General features: G+C 36.6%; 1 protein-coding gene across 1 annotated transcript in view; it reads right to left on the bottom strand.

The window, feature by feature from the left end:
- Positions 1–13324, bottom strand: part of LOC136241094 (uncharacterized) — a 40886-nt gene extending 27562 nt beyond the window's left edge. The window contains exons 1-4 of the mRNA XM_066032268.1: positions 13228–13324; positions 4375–4476; positions 3081–3179; positions 2630–2737 (exon numbers count right to left, since the gene is read on the bottom strand). Of these exons, the coding sequence (XP_065888340.1) occupies positions 2630–2737; positions 3081–3179; positions 4375–4476; positions 13228–13272 (354 nt within the window). The 5' untranslated portion in view covers positions 13273–13324. The remainder of the gene's footprint in view (positions 1–2629; positions 2738–3080; positions 3180–4374; positions 4477–13227) is intronic.
- Between the last annotated feature and the right edge of the window lie 7006 nt (positions 13325–20330).

Here is a 20330-nt window from a genome sequence, read left to right as displayed (position 1 = left end):
TTAAGTGCAACATCAATCCTTAAGAGCCTGAATGAACTGCATTTGTATGAAACTGTCCTGAGTGAGTGGCAACAAATTCAACAATACAGTGGGTTTCTCAAACCCAGATATTTGTAATAAACACTTGAGTTCAGCTGTACATTCCACCCATCAACACACCATTTTCTTTTTTATTTATGTTCAGTAACGTAGTGCAAATCTTTTGAAAGATGTTCAAGGCTAATATTGCAAAACTGTCTTAACACATAAATAAGTCACGGTAATGATCACTCATCTTTTATTTGTGGGAGTGTACTTTGTATAGTTTCTTGACCATGCAACTCACTGTCATGAGTCTTTATCAAAAACTCTTCAGTTTGTCTAAGAGCAAGGAAACTTTTTCTGTCGCCTTCACAACACCATTTCATTGATTTATTGATAAGAAGAACACACAACAAGTTGCTGCACAGAGATGTCAGGACACCCTAACATTTCCCTAGGAACAGTACTGTATCCTGAAGGGCAGACAATCAGTGTGAAAGATTGTGAGATCATGGGTTATATGTCACAAGTTTGAGGGTGTGCCCCTAGATGTCAAAGTGCCAGATTTAGCTGATTTTGTAGTGTCCGAAGATCCGCCATTTAATCATACTGGACTTGAATTTGCAGGGCCATGCATTGATGTTTAATCATCCAAAGATGAATATCTGTTATATGTTTACTTATTCACTTACACCTCTACTCAGGGGAGTTCATCTAGAGCTTAGGTGTAGTCTTGTTGTTGAAGACTTTCTAATGGGCTTCAGAAGATTTACTGGAGTTCCTGCAATACATTAAACCAGTATTACTCGTTACCTTTTGGACAACCATATCAAATGAACTTTTATTGTACAAAAGGCTTGGAGTTTCTGGGAAAGGCTGACACAGAGTGTTAAAAAGTTCTTACATGGGATAATTGGATGAGAGACCTTTGAATTTGGACAACTGAGAATTATTATTGCTAAAGTAGTGTTTATTGATAAACAATGGAGAAGAGATTACCATAATTCGCTTTATTTTTGTGCAAAAAAATTTTGCGGTAAAAATGTTTGTGTAAAAATATTTTTGTATGATTTATGTGATTGACTGCTCTATTAGAGTAGTTTGGTCTTGTGTAAAAATATTCATACAAGTTTTGCATACCAAAATATTTTGCAATGAAAAAAAGCAAATTACGATACCTCCTCAACTTGAGAGAGAATGCCACAACCTAAATTGCAAGTAGGTTTCAAGAACTCTTCTGATTGGAGATGTTGTTATTCTGAGAGATGACTTACCAAGAGAGTGTTTTGGTAATTTGTTGAAGAGCTGCTGAGAGAAAAGAATGAAAATTTGTGAGCAGCAATGGTGATGGTAGTTAATGAGAATGGATCTTCACCCTTGTTATGCTGTAGTATCCAACACCTGATACCACTGGAGGTCACGAACTCTTTTTTAAACATGTAGGCATTTTGTTACATTTTTGCTGAAATTTTCTGTCTAATCACACTAGACACAGAGAGTGTAAAGGAGTTCATGTTGATTACATGCATTATGTCATTATTTTCATATGTAATTGATACATAACCAATTATGCCATTGACAACCAGTGGCGGATCTTCTTAGAGTAGTTACTTGACTGCTCTATTAGAGTACCTCGACTGTTTTTAATGTAGTGGGAGGCAAAAATTCCAATGTTACTGAAAGTTTAATAGTTATAATGAAATCTTCAATGCAATTGCATGCATACTGCTGAAATACATTGTACTGTATATAATTGTTTTGCGGTGACAAGTTGTCAGTACAACAATAATGAGTCTATATTAATTATTTAAACTGCCATTGAGCTAAATTTAACAAGGGTTTCTGTTGAAACTACAGAAATCCACATAGATCCGCCACCGATAACAGAATTACAAGAAGTAAAGTTGAAAGCGAATTCTTGAGCTCATCTTGATTTATTTATCACCTATTCACTGTCAATTACTGTCAGCTTTCGTGGCAAGCACATAGTACCATATATCTTAACACAGGCTATGGCAATAATATCCTGGTCTGCACATAGCTGAAGTTTAACTGTCTTGCTAGTTCATCCATTTGTAGACATACACAGTTCCAGTTAAGGTGACACGAGGCCCATTTGCATATTCACTACAACACAGCTAGAAAGTTTCCCAATAATTAATTGACTACAAGACAAGTCCAGTCCACCAGTACAGCCATATGATTGTATAGAATCAACAGTTAGTGTATAAGGGTAGAACGTGTCCTTATAAGGAAGTACCCTGACTTGAAAGGTCAGCATATCTGCACAAATGAGGCTATTTTGTGTTGTAACAGAAGTACAAATGTTACAAATGCATGGTAGTACACAATCCACCCATAAAAGTTTTATAACTACAAACCTTATCATAATAGGGTAAATGTATCACAAGTCATTCTGTTATTATGCTACAACTAGTAAAGCCACACAACCTGGCTGTTTTAATAGAAGCCACATAACTATTTTGTGGATGGCAAGGATAACAGTCATGTGAGTAGCTGTGTTGACGTGTAGTCATAATAATGGTTGAAGCCATACAGATCATAACTAGTCAAGCCATACAATATGTTATCAATTATACTAGCTCACCCCGTCTTTCATATTCACATTAGCCCCACAGTTTATTAGTAGTGACATCAGTTCAGTATTACCGTTACGGGCAGCTGCAAAGTGGAGTGGGGTCTGATTCTTAAACCTCTGTGTAATATAAAAGATGTTGTATGACTTCACCAGTGCATACACAGACTACATGCAACCTCCCCGATTCATAAATGTCATTGCATTTATGGCATTTTTGAAAACCAAATTTTCCAACAGCAAAAATGTATACAGTATTAAGATGTATGCACACTGGATCACATGATCTCATTCAAAATTAATATGAAAGTCATGTACATGTGAGATTTAGCCAATCAAATTATAGTGAGATACAATATTGATGTCAGTTAATGTTACAAGAACTTATAGTGAATGTCAACATGTTTGGAGAAGTTATACAATTCATTTTACCACACATATGGTTCACCACATATTCACTCACCCAGTCAACAGCATCCACCTCAGCTCCCCAATTGAGGAGAGCTGATGCTATGTTGTAATGATTGTAGTAGACTGCATGGTGTAAACTAGTTAACCCTAACTGCAGGAAAAAAACAGCAACTACACTAACACACTGACACTGCTCACTCAACAACATAAATCATATGATAACAATGCTAGAGTATCTGATGTTAACTAAGGGACATAACATATTGTAAAACATTAGTATGGCTGATGTAAACTGTTCCACTGACTGACTGGCTATCTAACTAACTGGTGCCTCCAGCCAAGCATAACTCAATTATATATATGGTTAAGGCTTTTCACTAACTGCAGCAACTATGCAGTACATTCATCATGGGCTTACTTTTGTGCCCCATTCCTTTCTCCACTATTATTTAGGTGTCGAGTAGCGGTAAACGTGTGATGGCTTCACTCTCGTGAGAATCTTCCCTCAGAAAACACAGACAGTGGTCCCTCAGTTATCTAACAATTGATTATCCGAATTTTCGATTATCTGAACTATGGATGTGACTGTTCTATTAGAGTATTTTGTCTAAAGTGTGTGTTCTATTAGAGTATTTGCACAGGGCTCTGTATATAAATGAATGGGATTCTATTATCCGAACTTTTCGATTATCTGAACACCCTCAGGGTCTAATGAGTTCAGATAATAGAGGGAGCACTGTAGTCACACCTAACGTTTTATATAGTCACAATTTTCATTTTGACTGGAGTGATTACAGAGGCGCTTCTCTTGTGTATAATGAGTGAAACAAAGCTGAAAACAAAGCAGAATGGCTACATCGCTTTCCGGCAATAACATATAGTTGGGGCACATGTTAAATTGCAATATGTCTGGCCAGTGCCATTCTTTCCTTAGATGCTGTATGGGTTGGTTCACTAATCCCATTAATTATGTTGTAAAAAGTAAAGAAACAAGTGTAAGGAAAATTAGAAACTTTATATATATATGTTTGAGTAGGGGTCATAGAAATAAAAAGCAAGGAAACAAGGGAGGTCATCTACACCTACAGCTATACTACAGTAGTTGACATTTAATCCCTACTTTTGTCATCTGTCTATGACAGAAGTAGGAATTAAATGTTCACCAGTATAGCTGCAGGTATAGATGACCTCACTTTTCATTTTCTATGATCCCTACTGAAATATAAAATTCCTATTATTTCCTTTAAACTTGTAATAACAACAAATATTAATATCATTTTGAACACATGTGTTGTGTGTGACATGTTATAGGAATATTTTTGCTGATCATCAACAGACATACTAACCAAATCAACAACACCAATGACATCTAATCCACTGATGTAGAATTGTTGTAGAGTAGTGAGATCTCCCTTCATAGCTGCCATCTTTATCATTTCTTTCTCCTCCTACAGTGACACATCAGCATACAAACACAGAACATAGTTGCAGTGATACATTTTAGTGACACAGTATATAGTTACTGTGACACTCAACTATACTAACACAGTACATAGTCATAGTGTCACATCGACACAGTAACACAATACATAGCTACAGTGACACATTAAAATGATACTATAATAGTAACAATATTTGAGCTAACATTTGGCTGTACAATTAGATACTCTTAGAAAAGTACTATAGCAAATAAATAAGGAGTCTAAATCATAAAATATTTCAGAAATAAATTTGTATTGGAAGGAAATGTGAGTATTGTGCAATTGTATTTTGGAGGTTCTGCCAAGGTACAGTGCTAACTAGTGGTCTCCACTAATAGTACTTTAAGTTAAACCTAATAATGTGCCCTGATTTTGGAAACTTACCTTTTGGGCACATTGGGTCAATTTTCTCTTTTACAGCTAAAATGAGGTACTTATCTGTTTTGTGTTAAAAAATAATCTTTTATATTTTGAAGCATTCCAGAGATATACCCAATTACTGTCAAATATTACAAGCTAACTTTTACAGTATCTTATTAAGTTCTGTAAGTAACAAATTTTGACAAATCACTTGTTGACAAATAATTCCATTACTACCATGCAAAATACATTTTAAAATTCTGATAGTTAAATCAAGTGTTTATGACACTTAAACAACATGTATTATTGTCTAAAGACTTAGTTTTAGCCATTTCATCACCTGAACAAATTTCACCCAATTTGTAAGTTAAATGGTATGCACACATATGAAATTACTACATGGTCTGATCCATATCTCCTTGCAAAAATAAGCTTTGGGTGTGAAATGAAAGTCCAAGCACCCGTTCATATTTCATAAACACCCCTACCCGTACACATGCTATTCCTAACTCTCAGAATTGCAAATGATAATGTTTTCATTGTTTCTACTCCTTGCAGCATTATTTAAGATATGGCTACAGCGTTGGCAAGAATTAAAGAATTATGTTTTAACACCATGTAAAGTGCTGTGAATAAGAGGCAATAATTTATAACTTGTATCCTCCATGGCCACCTCCTCATATAATCCATCTTCCGCTTGTGGACCATTTCCTCAAGGAATCTGTAATTACCCTGACAGATACTGTGGTTGTGCAGTGAAAAACCTCCTTACAACCTGCTACAATGACTTTGAATCATCTATTATGGAGCTACGCACATGTATAGACAGGCCATGTCAGCCAAGTAGAAGATTTTAAATGACCTGAACATTTGAAGGTAATGGAATGGCACTTGGAAACGACAGGTAATCATAGGAATGGCAGTGACCATTACAAACCATATGAATTTTGAACAAGCTTGTTCACTACAAGTTCTTGTCAACAATATAGTCATGACAACCATGCAAGTTTGTACCAGCTGATAGAGCCTAATTTGAAGTTGCTGTTTGAGATTCACACTGAACGAGTGCATCTATTCTGTAACCAAATGATGATGATGTGAACTGCAGGGGTGAAAGTAAAATAGAGTACTTTCTCATTCTTTTTGTTTTGTTAGATTACCATGCAGAGCTTTTTCCATTTTATGAAATATAATACACCAATTTGTTATATATGTCATGAACATATTTACAGGACGTAAAATTAGCACTTGCACAACTTGTACTGTCTCACTAAGGTTTGGATTGATAATTTTTCCTGAGAACAGTCTCACATGTACAGTATATTGCAGCCAAGGCTACAGACATTTTAGTTGTCAATAATCTTCAAATGGTGCTAGAGTGATTACACAGTCATACTACCTACCACTAACATGGATTCTGTTTGACTGATAACTACACCAGTGATTGGATCCCTTAATATATTTAGAAGTAATAAGTGTAAGCCAGTATGGCTTCTGTATGAACTTATTAGCGAGATCAATTCCATTCAGATAGCCAGGTGTTAAAGTATTTCGTACATGTTAGTTTACGAACAAAGAAGCTACTGAGATTGAATGCTGTATGTAGAAATAGATGGTCAGACAAGTTTACAAAGCTACTGTACTAGCAGGTGTAATGGAGGTGCACAGACTCATCAGGGAAAGCGTTGACCACAGCATTTCGCTCAGCTGACTCAAATCTTCTTGTTGTATACCCGCAGTAACAGACCATTGTGGCTCATCACCATGACAGTGACTACTAATAAATGTTTACAGTTATGACATTCTAAGCCCTATAAAGGTAAGCATAGTTTTACTTCAACAGTTTAGTGGTAGATTATGGACAGCAAAGTATATTTTTGAAGGTTATACTTGTGATATGTTATGTGTGTTAAAGATCATATATTTGTACTTATTTGCATAGTTGAATTTATGTATCTCCTGTAGTGTGATGAGCAATTAGGCAATGGATTACAAGAAAGAACTTATAGAACTTCAGGTTAGTGATAATGCTGCATTAATGCATTAATGTCATTACTACTAATGGGTTGTGAGTTTAAAGTTTAATCATTTCCGGATCATTTATTCAATATAATGTGTATATGCACAAGTGACTACAAGGCTGAAGCTATACCTTGGTGGATTTGCCAATCCATTGTGAACATTTTAAGCCAGATATTGACTCAGTATACTAATGCAAATGGAAGTTATGGCTGCAAATATAACCGCCTGTAGTTTGTTTTCAGTATAGTCACTGTACAAATTGATTTCCATGCTCTTCCTACTGACTATATAGAATTATAACTCCAAAACTACTCACCACAATTGGCTGTTTGCAGAATTTTACAAGTAGGAAGTTGAAGGCTCAAGTTGGACTCAGTGAACTGTCATGAAGGACAGTTATACTTCGGTACATCTGAAGTAGACCAGAATCTTATATGGTTTTTAGGATACCACATCAAGACACACGGTAGTGTGTCGTGCGGCCCAAGAAGCCGGCGCGCCACACCGTGAGTATATTGACAGGAAGAACGAAAACGTCATTTTCACACCTTTGTATCTCGGTGATCACTTATCTGATTGGAACCAAATTTGCTATACAGTTGCCCGCCAGCCAAGGGAGTCTACAGTCCAAATTTGAAGGAAATCGCTCTAGCCATTTCCGAGATACGAGCTGCCAAAGTTTCGTTTTTTTTTCTTCGTTTTTTTTCTTCTTCGTCTTTTCGCACACTTGCAAAAATTGCTATAACAAGCAAACGCGTACTCCGATCGCCTTGAAATTTGGCACACAGAAAGGGAGTCCAAAGGCGAATCCTAGCATCAAATTTGGTACAAATCCGATGAATGGTTCAGGAGTTATGACCGATTATTCGCGTAAAACAAGATCGATTTGTTGTCACGCCTACAAGGTAAACCGCTTCATGGAATGAGTTGAAAATTGCTATGTAGATGGGGTAACCATCGTAGGAGTGCCTTTTGGTGGTTTGAAAGGAATCGAGATAAAGACCACGGAGATATGACACAAAACCCAACCTGTGTCACAATTACGCGATCGATTTTTATGAATAAAAAAGTATTAGTTTTCACGCCTACTAGGCAAACCGCTTAGAGCAATGAGCTGAAAATCGGTGTATAGCTGGAATAATCTTCATAGAAAGTCCTTGCAGTAGTACAGAAGAATCGGATTACAAACCACTGTGTTATGATTCGAAAGCCAACTCCGTGTAGCAAATGCGAGATCGAGATACTCTAATAGAACAGTCACCCTAATAGAGCATTCGGCTAATTTATTTACTCCATTATAGAATTTTATTACATCACAAGTTATTCTGTAGGGAGTTCAGCTGCAAACAGTTAATCTTATAGACAGTTCAGCAAGAAGACAGTCACCATGTGGAGAGTTAAGCAAATATACCACTATAGAGATTCAGAACATTACAAGTCACACTGAAGAAAGTTCAGCTATAAACAAGTCATGCACTGTGTAGAGAATTCAGCTACAATTAAGTCACTCTCTAGAGAATTCAGTTACACAGAATTCTGCTACACACAAGTCACTGTGGAGAGAGTTCAGCTACAAACAAATTACCCTTTAGAGTGATCAGCTACAAACAAAACACTTTGCAGGGTGTTCAACTGCAACAAATCAATTACCTTTAGAGCGATCAGCAATGAACAAATCAACACAAATCTACCTGTAGAGAGATCAGCTAGAAACAAACCACCCTGAAGAGAGTACAGCTACAAAAAATCACCCTGTAGAGACATCAGCTAGAAACTAGACACAATGTAAGGAGTTCAGCTACAAGCAATCACCCTGTAGAGAGTTCAGCTAAAACAAATCAACCTGCAGAGAGATCAGCTACAAACAAATCACCTTATAGAGAGTTCAGCTACAAACAGATTGCCTGTAGAGAGATTGGCTACAAACAAATCAACCTGCAGAGAGATCAGCTATATACACACAAATCAACTTGTAGAGAGATCAGCTACAAACAAATCACCCTGTAGAGAGATCAGCTACAAACTACACACAATGTAAGGAGTTCAGCTACAAACAAATCACCCTGTAGAGAGATCAGCTACAAACTAGACACAAAGTAAGGAGTTCAGCTACAAGCAAATTACCCTGTACAGAGTTCATCTACAAACAAATCAACCTGTAGAGCAATCAGCTAGAAACAAATCACCTTGAAGAGAGGTCAGCTACAAAAAATCACCCTGTAGAGAGATCAGCTAGAAACAAATCACCCTGAAGAGAGGTCAGCTACAAAAAATCATCCTGTAGAGAGATCAGCTAGAAACAAATTGCCCTGTAGAGAGATCGGCTACAAACAAATCAACCTGCAGAGAGATCAGCTACACACAAATCAACTTGTGGAGAGCTCAGCTACAAACAAATTACCCTGTAGAGAGATCGGCTACAAACAAATCAGCCTGTAGAGAGTTCAGCTAAAACAAATCAACCTGCAGAGAGATCAACTACAAACAAATCACCTTATAGAGAGTTCAGCTACAAACAAATTACCCTATAGAGAGATCGGCTACAAACAAATCAACCTGCAGAGAGATCAGCTACACACAAATCAACTTGTAGAGAGATCAATTACAAACAAATCACCCTGTAGAGAGATCAGCTAGAAACTACACACAATGTAAGGAGTTCAGCTACAAATAAATCACCTTATAGAGAGTTCAGCTACAAACAAATCACTCTGTAGAGAGATCAGCTAGAAACTGGACACAATGTAAGGAGTTCAGCTACAAGCAAATCACCCTTTAGTGAGTTCAGCTACAAACAAATCAACCTGCAGTGAGATCACCTACAAAAAAGCACCTTGTACAGAGTTCAGCTACAAACAAATTACCCTGTAGAGAGATCGGCTACAAACAAATCAACCAGTAGAAAGATCAGCTACACACAAATCAACTTGTAGAGAGATTAGCTACAAACAAATTACCCTGTAGAGAGATCGGCTGCAAATTAATCAACCTGCAGAGAGATCAGCTACACACAAATCAACTTGTAGAGAGATCAGCTACAAACAAATCACCCTGTAGAGAGATCAGCTAGAAACTAGATACAATGCAAGGAGTTCAGCTACAAGCAAAATCACCCTTTAGTGAGTTCAGCTACAAACAAATCAACCTGCAGTGAGATCACCCACAAAAATGCACTTGTACAGAGTTCAGTTACAAACAAATCACCCTGTAGAGAGATCAGGTAGAAGAATTCACCTTGTAGAGAGTTCATTTACAAAGAAACCATCATATAGAGAGTTCAGCTACAAAGAAATTACCCCGTAGAGAGTTCAGCTAGAAGAAGTCACCTTGTAAAGAGTTTAGCTACAAAGAAACCATCATGTACAGAGTTCAGCTACAAAGAAACCACCTGTACAGAATTCAACTACAAACAAATCACCCTGTATAGAGATCAGCTAGAAGAAGTTACCTTGTAGACAGTTCAGCTACAACAATTCACCCTGTAGAAAGATCATGCTAGAAGAAATCACCTTGTAGAGTGTTCAGTTACAAAGAAACCATCATGTAGAGAGTTCAGCTGCAAACAAATCACTCTGTAGAGAGTTCAGCTACAAAGAAACCGCCATGTAGAGAGTTCAGCCTCATACAAACCACCTAGTAGAGAATTCAACTACAACAAATCACCCTGTAGAGAAGAAGTTACCTTGTAGAGAGTTCAGCTACAAAGAAACCACCATGTAGAGAGTTTAGCTGCAAACAATTCACCTGTAGAGAGTTCAGCTAGAAACAAATCACCCCGTAGAGAGATCAACTGGACGAAGTCACCTTGTAGAGAGTTCAGCTACAAAGAAACCATCATGTAGAGAGTTCAGCTACAAAAAAATCACCCTGTAGAGAGTTCAGCTAGACGAAGTCACCTTATAGAGAGTTCAGCTACAAAGAAACCATCATGTAGAGAGTTCGGCTATAAAGACACCACCATGTAGAGAGTTTAGCTGCAAACAAATCACCTGTTACAGAGAGTTCAGCTACAAAGAAACCATCCTGTATATAGTTCAGCTACATTTCAAGTCACCCAGTAGAGAGATCAGCTGCAAAAAAAATACTGTGGGGAATAATGAGCATGTAATAAATATATGTGTATAATTTGTATAATTACTAATAAAATCAAAAATAATTGAAGTACTAAAATTCTTCTTTAAGTTCTTTTCTTCTTCCTGTGGTAAAGAAAAAAACACATGGGTTAAAAAAGCCCCAAAGCCAGCCATAGGCCGGCTTTGCAGTATATAAATACAAAAAGAAGTGATATCTAATCAAAAACAGCCAAGCTGTAAAAAAAGGTGCGGCCCCCATAAAGGCCATAGTGAAAAAAGATGTGAAATCCAAGGTGGCGGCCAAGAAATGGCTGTGATGGTAGGTTAATGGTTACATTTTAATAACGGCAATTCAAGTGAATTTTGTGCCGCTTGGTCTTGGCACCAAATTCACCTGAATTGTTGTTATTAAAATGTAACCATTAACCTACCATCACAGCCATTTCTTGGCCGCCACCTTGGATTTCACATCTTTTTTCACCATGGCCTTTATGGGGGCCGCATCTTTTTTTACAGCTTGGCTGTTTTTGATTAGATTATAATTACATGGAGCAATCCAAGTTAGCTAACTGCCAGCTATACAGAGAGTGGAGAAATAAGCCTATATCTAGCTATATTGTGGGATAATGGATAATGACTTGCCCATCCACGCACTGTATATTTGAAAATTTCTGATGAAAAACAGAATATCACTAAATAGTGGCCTAAAGGAGATGTTATTTCAGGCAGGAAAAGCTAGCCAAAATTTGCCACATCATTCAAGCAGCAAGATTCAAACACACACTGTAAAAGGAGAAATGGACATATAATGACTCCATTGATTCAATTGCTTGTCCCAAGTTATACTTACTGACTGAATTTGATGTTCATACAGTGAACAATTTGAGATTTGCAGCAAACCAAACTTTCAAGCTCAGCCGGGTCTATCAGTGAGTTTTATCACTGCTATTAGCCTCCAAAATCACATTTTCACTTAGCTATTTGCACTTAAGAACAAGATTACTGTAGCAAACAACATGAGGCTATTTAGTTCAAGTTTTCTCCACCTGGTCAATGAACAGTGCAGATAGTCTAGGTACAGCAAGTATGCAGAGATTCTACATATCCCGAGGGCTAAGATCTACACCCTAGAACAGTCTATAAAACGACATTGTGAGTCATGTGGACTATCTTACGTTAATTAAAAAATTAATAAAGTGAAATCTGCGCACCCACATTATTATTTTAGTATTGGAGGATGAGAAACTAATAAAGTTTATATGGCCTTACAGCTGCTAATTGTATACTAACTGCACATGCAGCCTATATTAATTTTAGTCTGGCATGGCTACCCCTTTGATGTAGCTATGTAGCTATAGGTTTACACACTATACAGTAGGTCTACTCACCTACTGCAGCTGAGCTAGGTTTACAGATATACAAGCCCATGCGGCTACTGTCAATTTTATAATTATGTTACAACTTTAAACAGACTGCAGGACCAGGTATCCTACAGACTTTTAGCACTTCCTTAATAAATAAAAATAAAATTTTTAAATCTCCATTGAGAAATTGCGTAAAGAATTGTATAATGTAATTGTATATTTCCAATGGTATATCTAGACTTTAGGGCCAAGAACAAAAAAAAGCTAACTGCCTATTCACAATGGCAACCCTCCACTAACTATATCATATAATCACAATAAATTACCTACAAATCCTTATTTAGAACTTCGTAGTCGCTACACTGCTGCTCTGAATAGAGTGACTGTTTTATTAGAGTGATTGACTGCTCTATTAGAGTATCTCGATCTCACATACCAACATTCTGTGGTAGAGTACTAGGCCCACCCTAGATACGCCACTGGTGGTTGCATGTCATGAGATTTTTTCAATGGAGATGAAATCCACATGAATCCACAGTAGCGTATGAATTTATTTATTTTTATTTAGTGTTATTACTGGGCAGACAGTGTTTACTGATTATGCCCAGATGAAATCAAAAAATGTACTTCCGCTTTGTTTATTTATATTATATAGCATTCCATTGCTCTGGGTCAGTAGCTACCTTTGTCCCTTTCAACACTGACTACATGATAAAACTGTGTGGGAAAAGTTAGAAAGTTTACGTAGTCGCCGTAACACAGCAATTCATATAGGCACAGGTTTTTGAGCCAGCTATATAGCCCACTGACCACCGGGCGGATATAGCTATAGCTACTCCGTGCTGAGTGTGGTCCTATAGCAAACCCATACCATAAATGTAGAAAACTATTCTACTCACCTCAGTTGGCTCCTTCAGTTCTCTTTTATCGTCTGACCGTTCCATATTCGCTGATTAAAGATTAAAGTAAGCGACGGTAATACAGCTGAAACCATACGTATAGATTACGCGCCTCTTAAAAGCTAGTTACAGGCTCACGCGCATGGATCAATGATTTATCACGTGCGCTGCATTATCGACTCGACTCCTCCCTATTATTATTATTTTATTATTTGTTTACTGTACAGAAACCTCCATATGGAGTATATAGTACAACAGATTAAATTAAGAATAAATTATAGTGATTGTACTTAGCTACAATTAATACATTGTTTAAATGTGTTTAAGGTAGGTGATTCCACAGTACTGCTAGATAGGTTATTCCATAATTTAATTGTAGAGGGGTAATAAGAGTAAAGGTAAGAATCAATTCTGGAGTGTGGCTGCAAAAATCGTTGATCGTGACCTCGTGTTTGGCTTGCTGTTGGGATTAAATAGGTTCCATTATCGATGTGAACTTGTCTATGCACCATTTTATACATCATAACTAGCTTCAAATTGTTCCGTCGCTGTTCAAGAGTTGGTAGATTCAGGTGATCTAGTATCTCAGTTACACTAGCCCAGGGTGAATAATTGTTTGTAATAAACCTTGCAGCTCTTCGTTGGACCATTTCTAACTTGTAGATGCTACTGTTAGTGTATGGAGACCAGACAGTTGATGCATACTCTAAGATAGGACGTACCATTGCTAGATAACACAGCTTCTTAGTTTGTTGAGTGCAAGAGCTAATATTACGTCGCAAAAAGGCATTGGCTGAGTTTGCTTTACTCCCTAAGTGTACCCGTATAAGGGAGATATTGGAATATACTTCACGCTAAATATTTCTAGGATAAACTTTTCAAAAACTTTCCCCCTCCACATTTTTGCTATAAGGTAGCTACGTACACGTGATCATCACTACAAGTTAAACCTGTGTATATACTATCACAACAGTCACTTCAAGACATATGCATACATGGGTACACTCAAACAGATAAGTACAGTTTTAAAAGTTATAATGATCAAAGTATCCAGTATTGTAACATTCATGATTACTGTAAAGCATGACGGTAACAACTTCTGGTGACTTCTTAATAAATATAATGTATTCTCTTTCCACAGTTATACTAGAGTCTAGCCAACCTTGTAATAGTAGCAATTATCATCATCGCGTATGGTTCATCAATACAGAACTATACTATTTGATCAAATACAGTACATTATCCTAGCTTACACAAAATTAATGCAATAGTGTCACAACACATGATTAGTTCTCACAGCTTCTGAATTTCTTTATCTTTTCAGCATTATCTACAGTACTAGTGTCCAAGGAATGGATCACCAAAGTTTTGGCCTGGATGTGTGGTGGGTATAGTTTTGGTATTATGGTGCTTGACAGTAGGAAGAGCAAGGAAATCAATATGTACAGTGACTAGCTATATACTGAAAATAAACTATAGGGCACTTACTTTTGCAACCATAACTTACATTTGTATTAGTCTACAGCATTGGTAAAATGTTCACCATGGCCATGGATCAACAAAGACATGTGATTTTTAGCCCTGTAGTTACTTATTATTATGATTAAAGTACCTGGTAAAGGCAGAGCCAATATACCAGAAGGCCTTATAAAGGCCTAAGATGTTTATATTACCTGCACTAAGTATGTTTGAAAAGTTAGAGAAAGAAGAAAAAATCCATGACTGGACCTGGGCAGCCTCGAACCTGCAGCCATCCGATTAACGCTCGAATGCTTGTGCATACAAGTAGCTATGAAGGTGGAGAAATAATGATGAACTTATTTACATTTACTGCATCATAAACAAATGCATGTGGTATGCATACCGGAGGTACAGAAACCAAGCAAAGATTTTTAACCCTCCATAACCAAGTAAATAAGATGGTGTGTAGAGTAATTTAATTGATTTGAGACTGGCTTTTTTGATTAATGACTAGTTCAAAATTTGCATATTTTTGTAGCATGCGAAATTTCATCAATATTTTTAAATTTCGTTTTCTGCAACTAAGCGAGTACAGTCACATACATGCTACAGTGGTACCAGTTGTGTATAATGGTCACCTTAGGGCCAGAATTTATGGTAGGTGTGGTTAGCGAGAGAAACCATCATAGAGCAATCAGCAACATTTTCAGTTGCTACGACCATCATTAATAAAGTAATAACTATTAAGAGGCTTCAGACTTCACTACCTAATCAGTACAGAAGAACAAGATGAACTTGTTGTGTTGATAATGACCAGTAAATACTTTTAAGCAATGAAGCCAAATGGAAGACATAAAATGAGATAATTCAGAAGCCATGCACACATAATATAGTCTACATTGTTGTGTGATTTAATGCTTTACAGGGATTCAGTGTGTATAGTTCTCTATGCATTTCACGTGATTCAGTTTGCAAATTTGGTTACATGTTTATCTCATGTCTCATGCTGGCTATTCAGTATTGGTAAGTTATTTAGTATCCCTTAACCAGGTGAAAAGAAACCATTATAGTCATTAAGAATAAGGAAATGTTATTGGAGTGTTTATGTTTTTCCTTTATAGCTATATATCAGAGTAGCAGAATTTACACAAATAACTTCACTTGTCACCAGTGATAGAATTGTTCAACCTAAATTGGTGGTCCAGCTCTTCAGACCCTATAGCTTATAACAAAACAGGCTGGGTAGGTGTGTCACCGTGTCTGTGTGTCTGTGTGTGTGCATTGTGTGCGCACACCCGTTGTGTGTGTGCAGAAACTTACTCACAATGCTATAGTCTACCCGGCTGTTTACATGGGGACCAAGTTCGATGCCTGGTTATACTCAATTGCTATTGTGCTTCCTTGAGCAAGAACTTCATATACTCAAATTGCTTCAGTGTGGGTGAATGTGTCCATATGATTGTTAGCATGTGATGACAGCACATCACAAAGCTATTAATGCTTTCATAAATGCACAAAATTATGTGCTGTTAAACCCTCAGCAATACTTTACCCCTTCTATACATTAAAAGCAATGAAAATTAATACTCTAACACAGCGATCAAGTAACTACTCTAATAGAGCAATTACAGCTGTAGCTGAATGTTAACTTTTGCCCTAACAGTTTAAAGGACACTACTTTAAACTATACTACCTAAAGGTTATTAGACAACAATAATTTGTGTGTTTATGGTAAACCACACTGTCAGGGTGTATCAAAAACAACCTCATTTATAATTGTCACTATACTGTATTGTTTAACATTTCTATATAATTAATGCATTATCTGATCTAGTTCTTCAGATCCAGGACCCTGTCATCATTGTCTTATGACAGGCTGAGCAAGTATGTGTGGTGTGAAGTAAATTATGTGTCAAATAAATTATAGGGGTGAAATGAATATCAAAGTTTAAGAATTTGAATGTTCCTCAAATTAACGAACAAATTACTGAACTATTCTCTAAGAATTTTCTGTGCTCAAAAGGGACAAAAACACTCTTTGATTACTACTACAACTTATCATGAAAAGTCCTTTACATGCATGTATTTGTCTTTAAAGATGATGACTTTACAAATGACAGCTTAGAAGCTTTTCAAGATTAATTGTGCAAATATTTCTTAATGAATACAAATATTTTTTTAACAAACAAAATTTAATAACGAATATTCGTACTATTGTTTTTAGCCTCAATAAATTACCTCACATTTTGTTACTGAAACCGTAATATTATACAAATTGTTTATGATTGTTCTCATTATCATCATCATTGAAATGCTGTGAACATGTAGTGGAAAGCCTCAATTTGTAGCCTAGCATTTAACAATACGCTGTATCATGACTATTTCACTTAATGTGTAGGTGAATATGTTTGTATGTTTGTAGTGTGTGATGACAACAATACAATAGTGACACAAAACTATTATGTATAAACATTTTCAGTGTATAAGTCCAATTCCATACACTGTTACTGGTAGCCTGTTGCACTGCTGCATGAAACTTGCTTCATATGTCTCCTCAAGTTGACCCAGAGCAGTTGTCAATACATGCATGCTATCATGCAGAGTATTGTCACTCATGTACATATTTAAAGAAACAAATTTGAGGCAGATCTAGAGAGTTAATTGACAAGTGTCTAAACTTTCTAAAACGTAATTTAAGCACCTGCTCTATAGATGTAAAAGCTGCAGCTTACCTTTCAATGGTCCGTCCCTCAATGGAATACGCAGCAGCAGTCTGGGATCCCCACCATACTGGGGATATCCAACATTTGGAAAAGGTACAACGCAGAGCTGCAAGATGGGCACTTAATGATTATGGAAGATTTAATTCAGTTACATCTATGTTGGAACATTTAGGATGGGACACTCTAAAAAAAAGACGCATGATAACAAGATTACAAACACTATTTAAAATATTACACAATGACTATGCACTTGAAATTCCACATCACTATCTCCACCAAACATGACACACCAGACAGTATCACCCCCAACACTTCATTATTCCAAAATCATCTACTGTAATGTATCAACAGAGCTTCTACTCAAGAACAATTAATGAATGGAGCAACTTACCCACTGCAATAATTGATCACGATGATTTGAACTTATTTACTAATAACTTACTAACATTACTATAGACTCTTAAATCATTGTAGCTAGCTAATACTTGTAAATCTTTGTAAATTCTTGGGCACATCAGCAGAGCTGCCTGCCCAGTAATAATAAATAAATAAATAAGTGGATGGCATGCAGTTTGTTTGTAGACATGGTTCACACTCAGAGTACGATGTTGGTCACATGATAACTATTACACTCTATCCATCTGGGGACCTATAAGAAGCTGGACATGGAGGGAGTCACAACTCTGACATCAAAACTTAAACCTATTGGAGCACATCAAACACTGATTCATACTGCTGCAATATTTACACCTATTCCATTTCAATGTTACTCATCACTTTTATAAAAACATATAGCTACACACTGTAGTATGTTACAATTATATCAGCTAAATTCACACATCTCTACACTTTAGGTCAACTTGCAGGAGGGCATCTGAACTTCACTCATTACTATAAAAATTATAAATCTGATCACCATGGTCACGAAATATCACCAGGTCTATAAACAGTAGCATGTACAGCACTAGCCACAGTAATTGACTTGCCAATTACAATAAGAGACAAGCAATGTAATAAATTAATGTCTCCAAATGTTTACATACACCATTCATAAAGGGACCGGATAGCATGCTGTGGTCAGCAATAGTATGGCTTCAGATTTATGCACCTATGTGATCACAGTAAGTCAAGTACACAGTGGTACACAACAACATTGCTGCTCTGGTATAAACTTAATATACTGTGGTTAAATATAGGTTATGATATAGGGTTTCCAAATGAACGTGTTAACCTGAACAGACTGGATACTTGTTAACACAGTTAACACGTTGGTTACCCTTGCAGAAACTAAGTCAGAAGATCAATGGAAAAGTGCACCTAGAAGAAGCAAATTTGCTTGAAAATGGGTGTCATCGTTGTAATATGCGTTTAAAAATAGGTCATGGACGTGAAGAAGGACATGAAGAAAGACATAATAGGGAAAGATATGTAGTTTTTATCCCCATAAAGTACTCACATTTTGCTCTAGAAGCTGATGAAAAAAAATGATAGTAATAAGATGATGATGAACAAAATGGCTTATTTCAGAAATTTAAAAAACATTCCTTTTGACTTCATATTTTCCAGTGGACCTGAACTTCTTACAGAGTAACTTCTAAGGCTTCTTTTGTGGTTGGGGGAGCTTCCTAAGGTGGCTTGGTGTTTAGGTGTGTGTTCTATTTGGATTTTGGCAAAAACATAGGCAATCTCTATTATGAACCACGGTATCATGATGAACAAAGTCATTTTTTAAAAATACTTTTACTCATTCTTTTGACTGCATATTTTCCAGTGGACCTAAACTTCTTCCACATTAACTTCTAAGGCTTCTTCCATGGTTCATGATGCCTTTTGCTGTATAGATCAAAGCATGGCATTACTTTTCTGAGATTTTTTCTTTAAATTGGTATGATCTTCATAATGTAAAGTTAATTTCCTACCCTCATGCCTTTTTGAAAATCCTCTGCAATAAACTGTGAATCAATTTTTCCTGACCTTATGAAATATAATAGCAACCAACTAAACCTCCGTTGCTTCACTACTTTTTATTTCTGCAATCTTAATTTCTACAATAATTTTTAAGGGCACATAGCTAACGGAGGTTCCCTACACCTGAAGATACTGTATATATACACTGGTAGACATTTGATTCCTATAACCATAACTAAATCAGGGATTGAAGTCGTATTAGTGTATATAGGTGACCTCCCTTGTTTCAGTACTTTTTGTTACTTATGATCCCTAACCAAACTAAAATTCTTAATTTTTCCTTGTACTTGGTTGCTTGTTGTTTCATAGCATAATTATAACTGGTGAACCCTTGCATACCGCATCAAACAAAATGATGGCACCAGACTTGATTGTTTTTGTCTGAACGTGGACCCCAACTATCAATTACATGAAGTGGCCATTATGCTTTGTTTTCAGCTATGTTCAGCCCATTACACAATGTTACAAATGAAGAGCGGTACAAGAAGTGTACATAAAAATATGGATGATGTCCGTTACAATTGTAGGGAAGCTAGCTATACCACAAATAGAAACCTTGCGCTGTTAGAAAAGATAATGGGACACAAAGGAAGACAACATGATACATGCATTGTATGTACTGTGGTGTGCCAAAAGACATGCATGTGGTGGGCTGAAGCAACTTCTAACAGTGAAAAATCAAGCCCATAACCTTAGCTGTTATTAGGTTACACTTATCTGAAGGCATCAGTCTGTCAGTCAGTCAGTAGAAAATTCCACTGAATAAAAATACAAAATTTTGTTGCAACCTATTGCTCGTACTAAAGGCACTTTGGGCTTGCTTACATGTGTATAACTAACCAATACTGCCAAGATGACATGAAGGTATTGTGAGGCTGGTTTCTGGTCATTACTTTATTACAAACCTCCATCATGCCTACTATACAGACAGTACTACCATCATACTGTATG

This window comes from Dysidea avara, chromosome 12 (assembly GCF_963678975.1).
Source record: "Dysidea avara chromosome 12, odDysAvar1.4, whole genome shotgun sequence".
Lineage (NCBI taxonomy): Eukaryota > Metazoa > Porifera > Demospongiae > Dictyoceratida > Dysideidae > Dysidea > Dysidea avara.
Note: the sequence above shows the minus strand (reverse complement) of the source record. Positions and strands in the feature narration are given on the sequence as shown.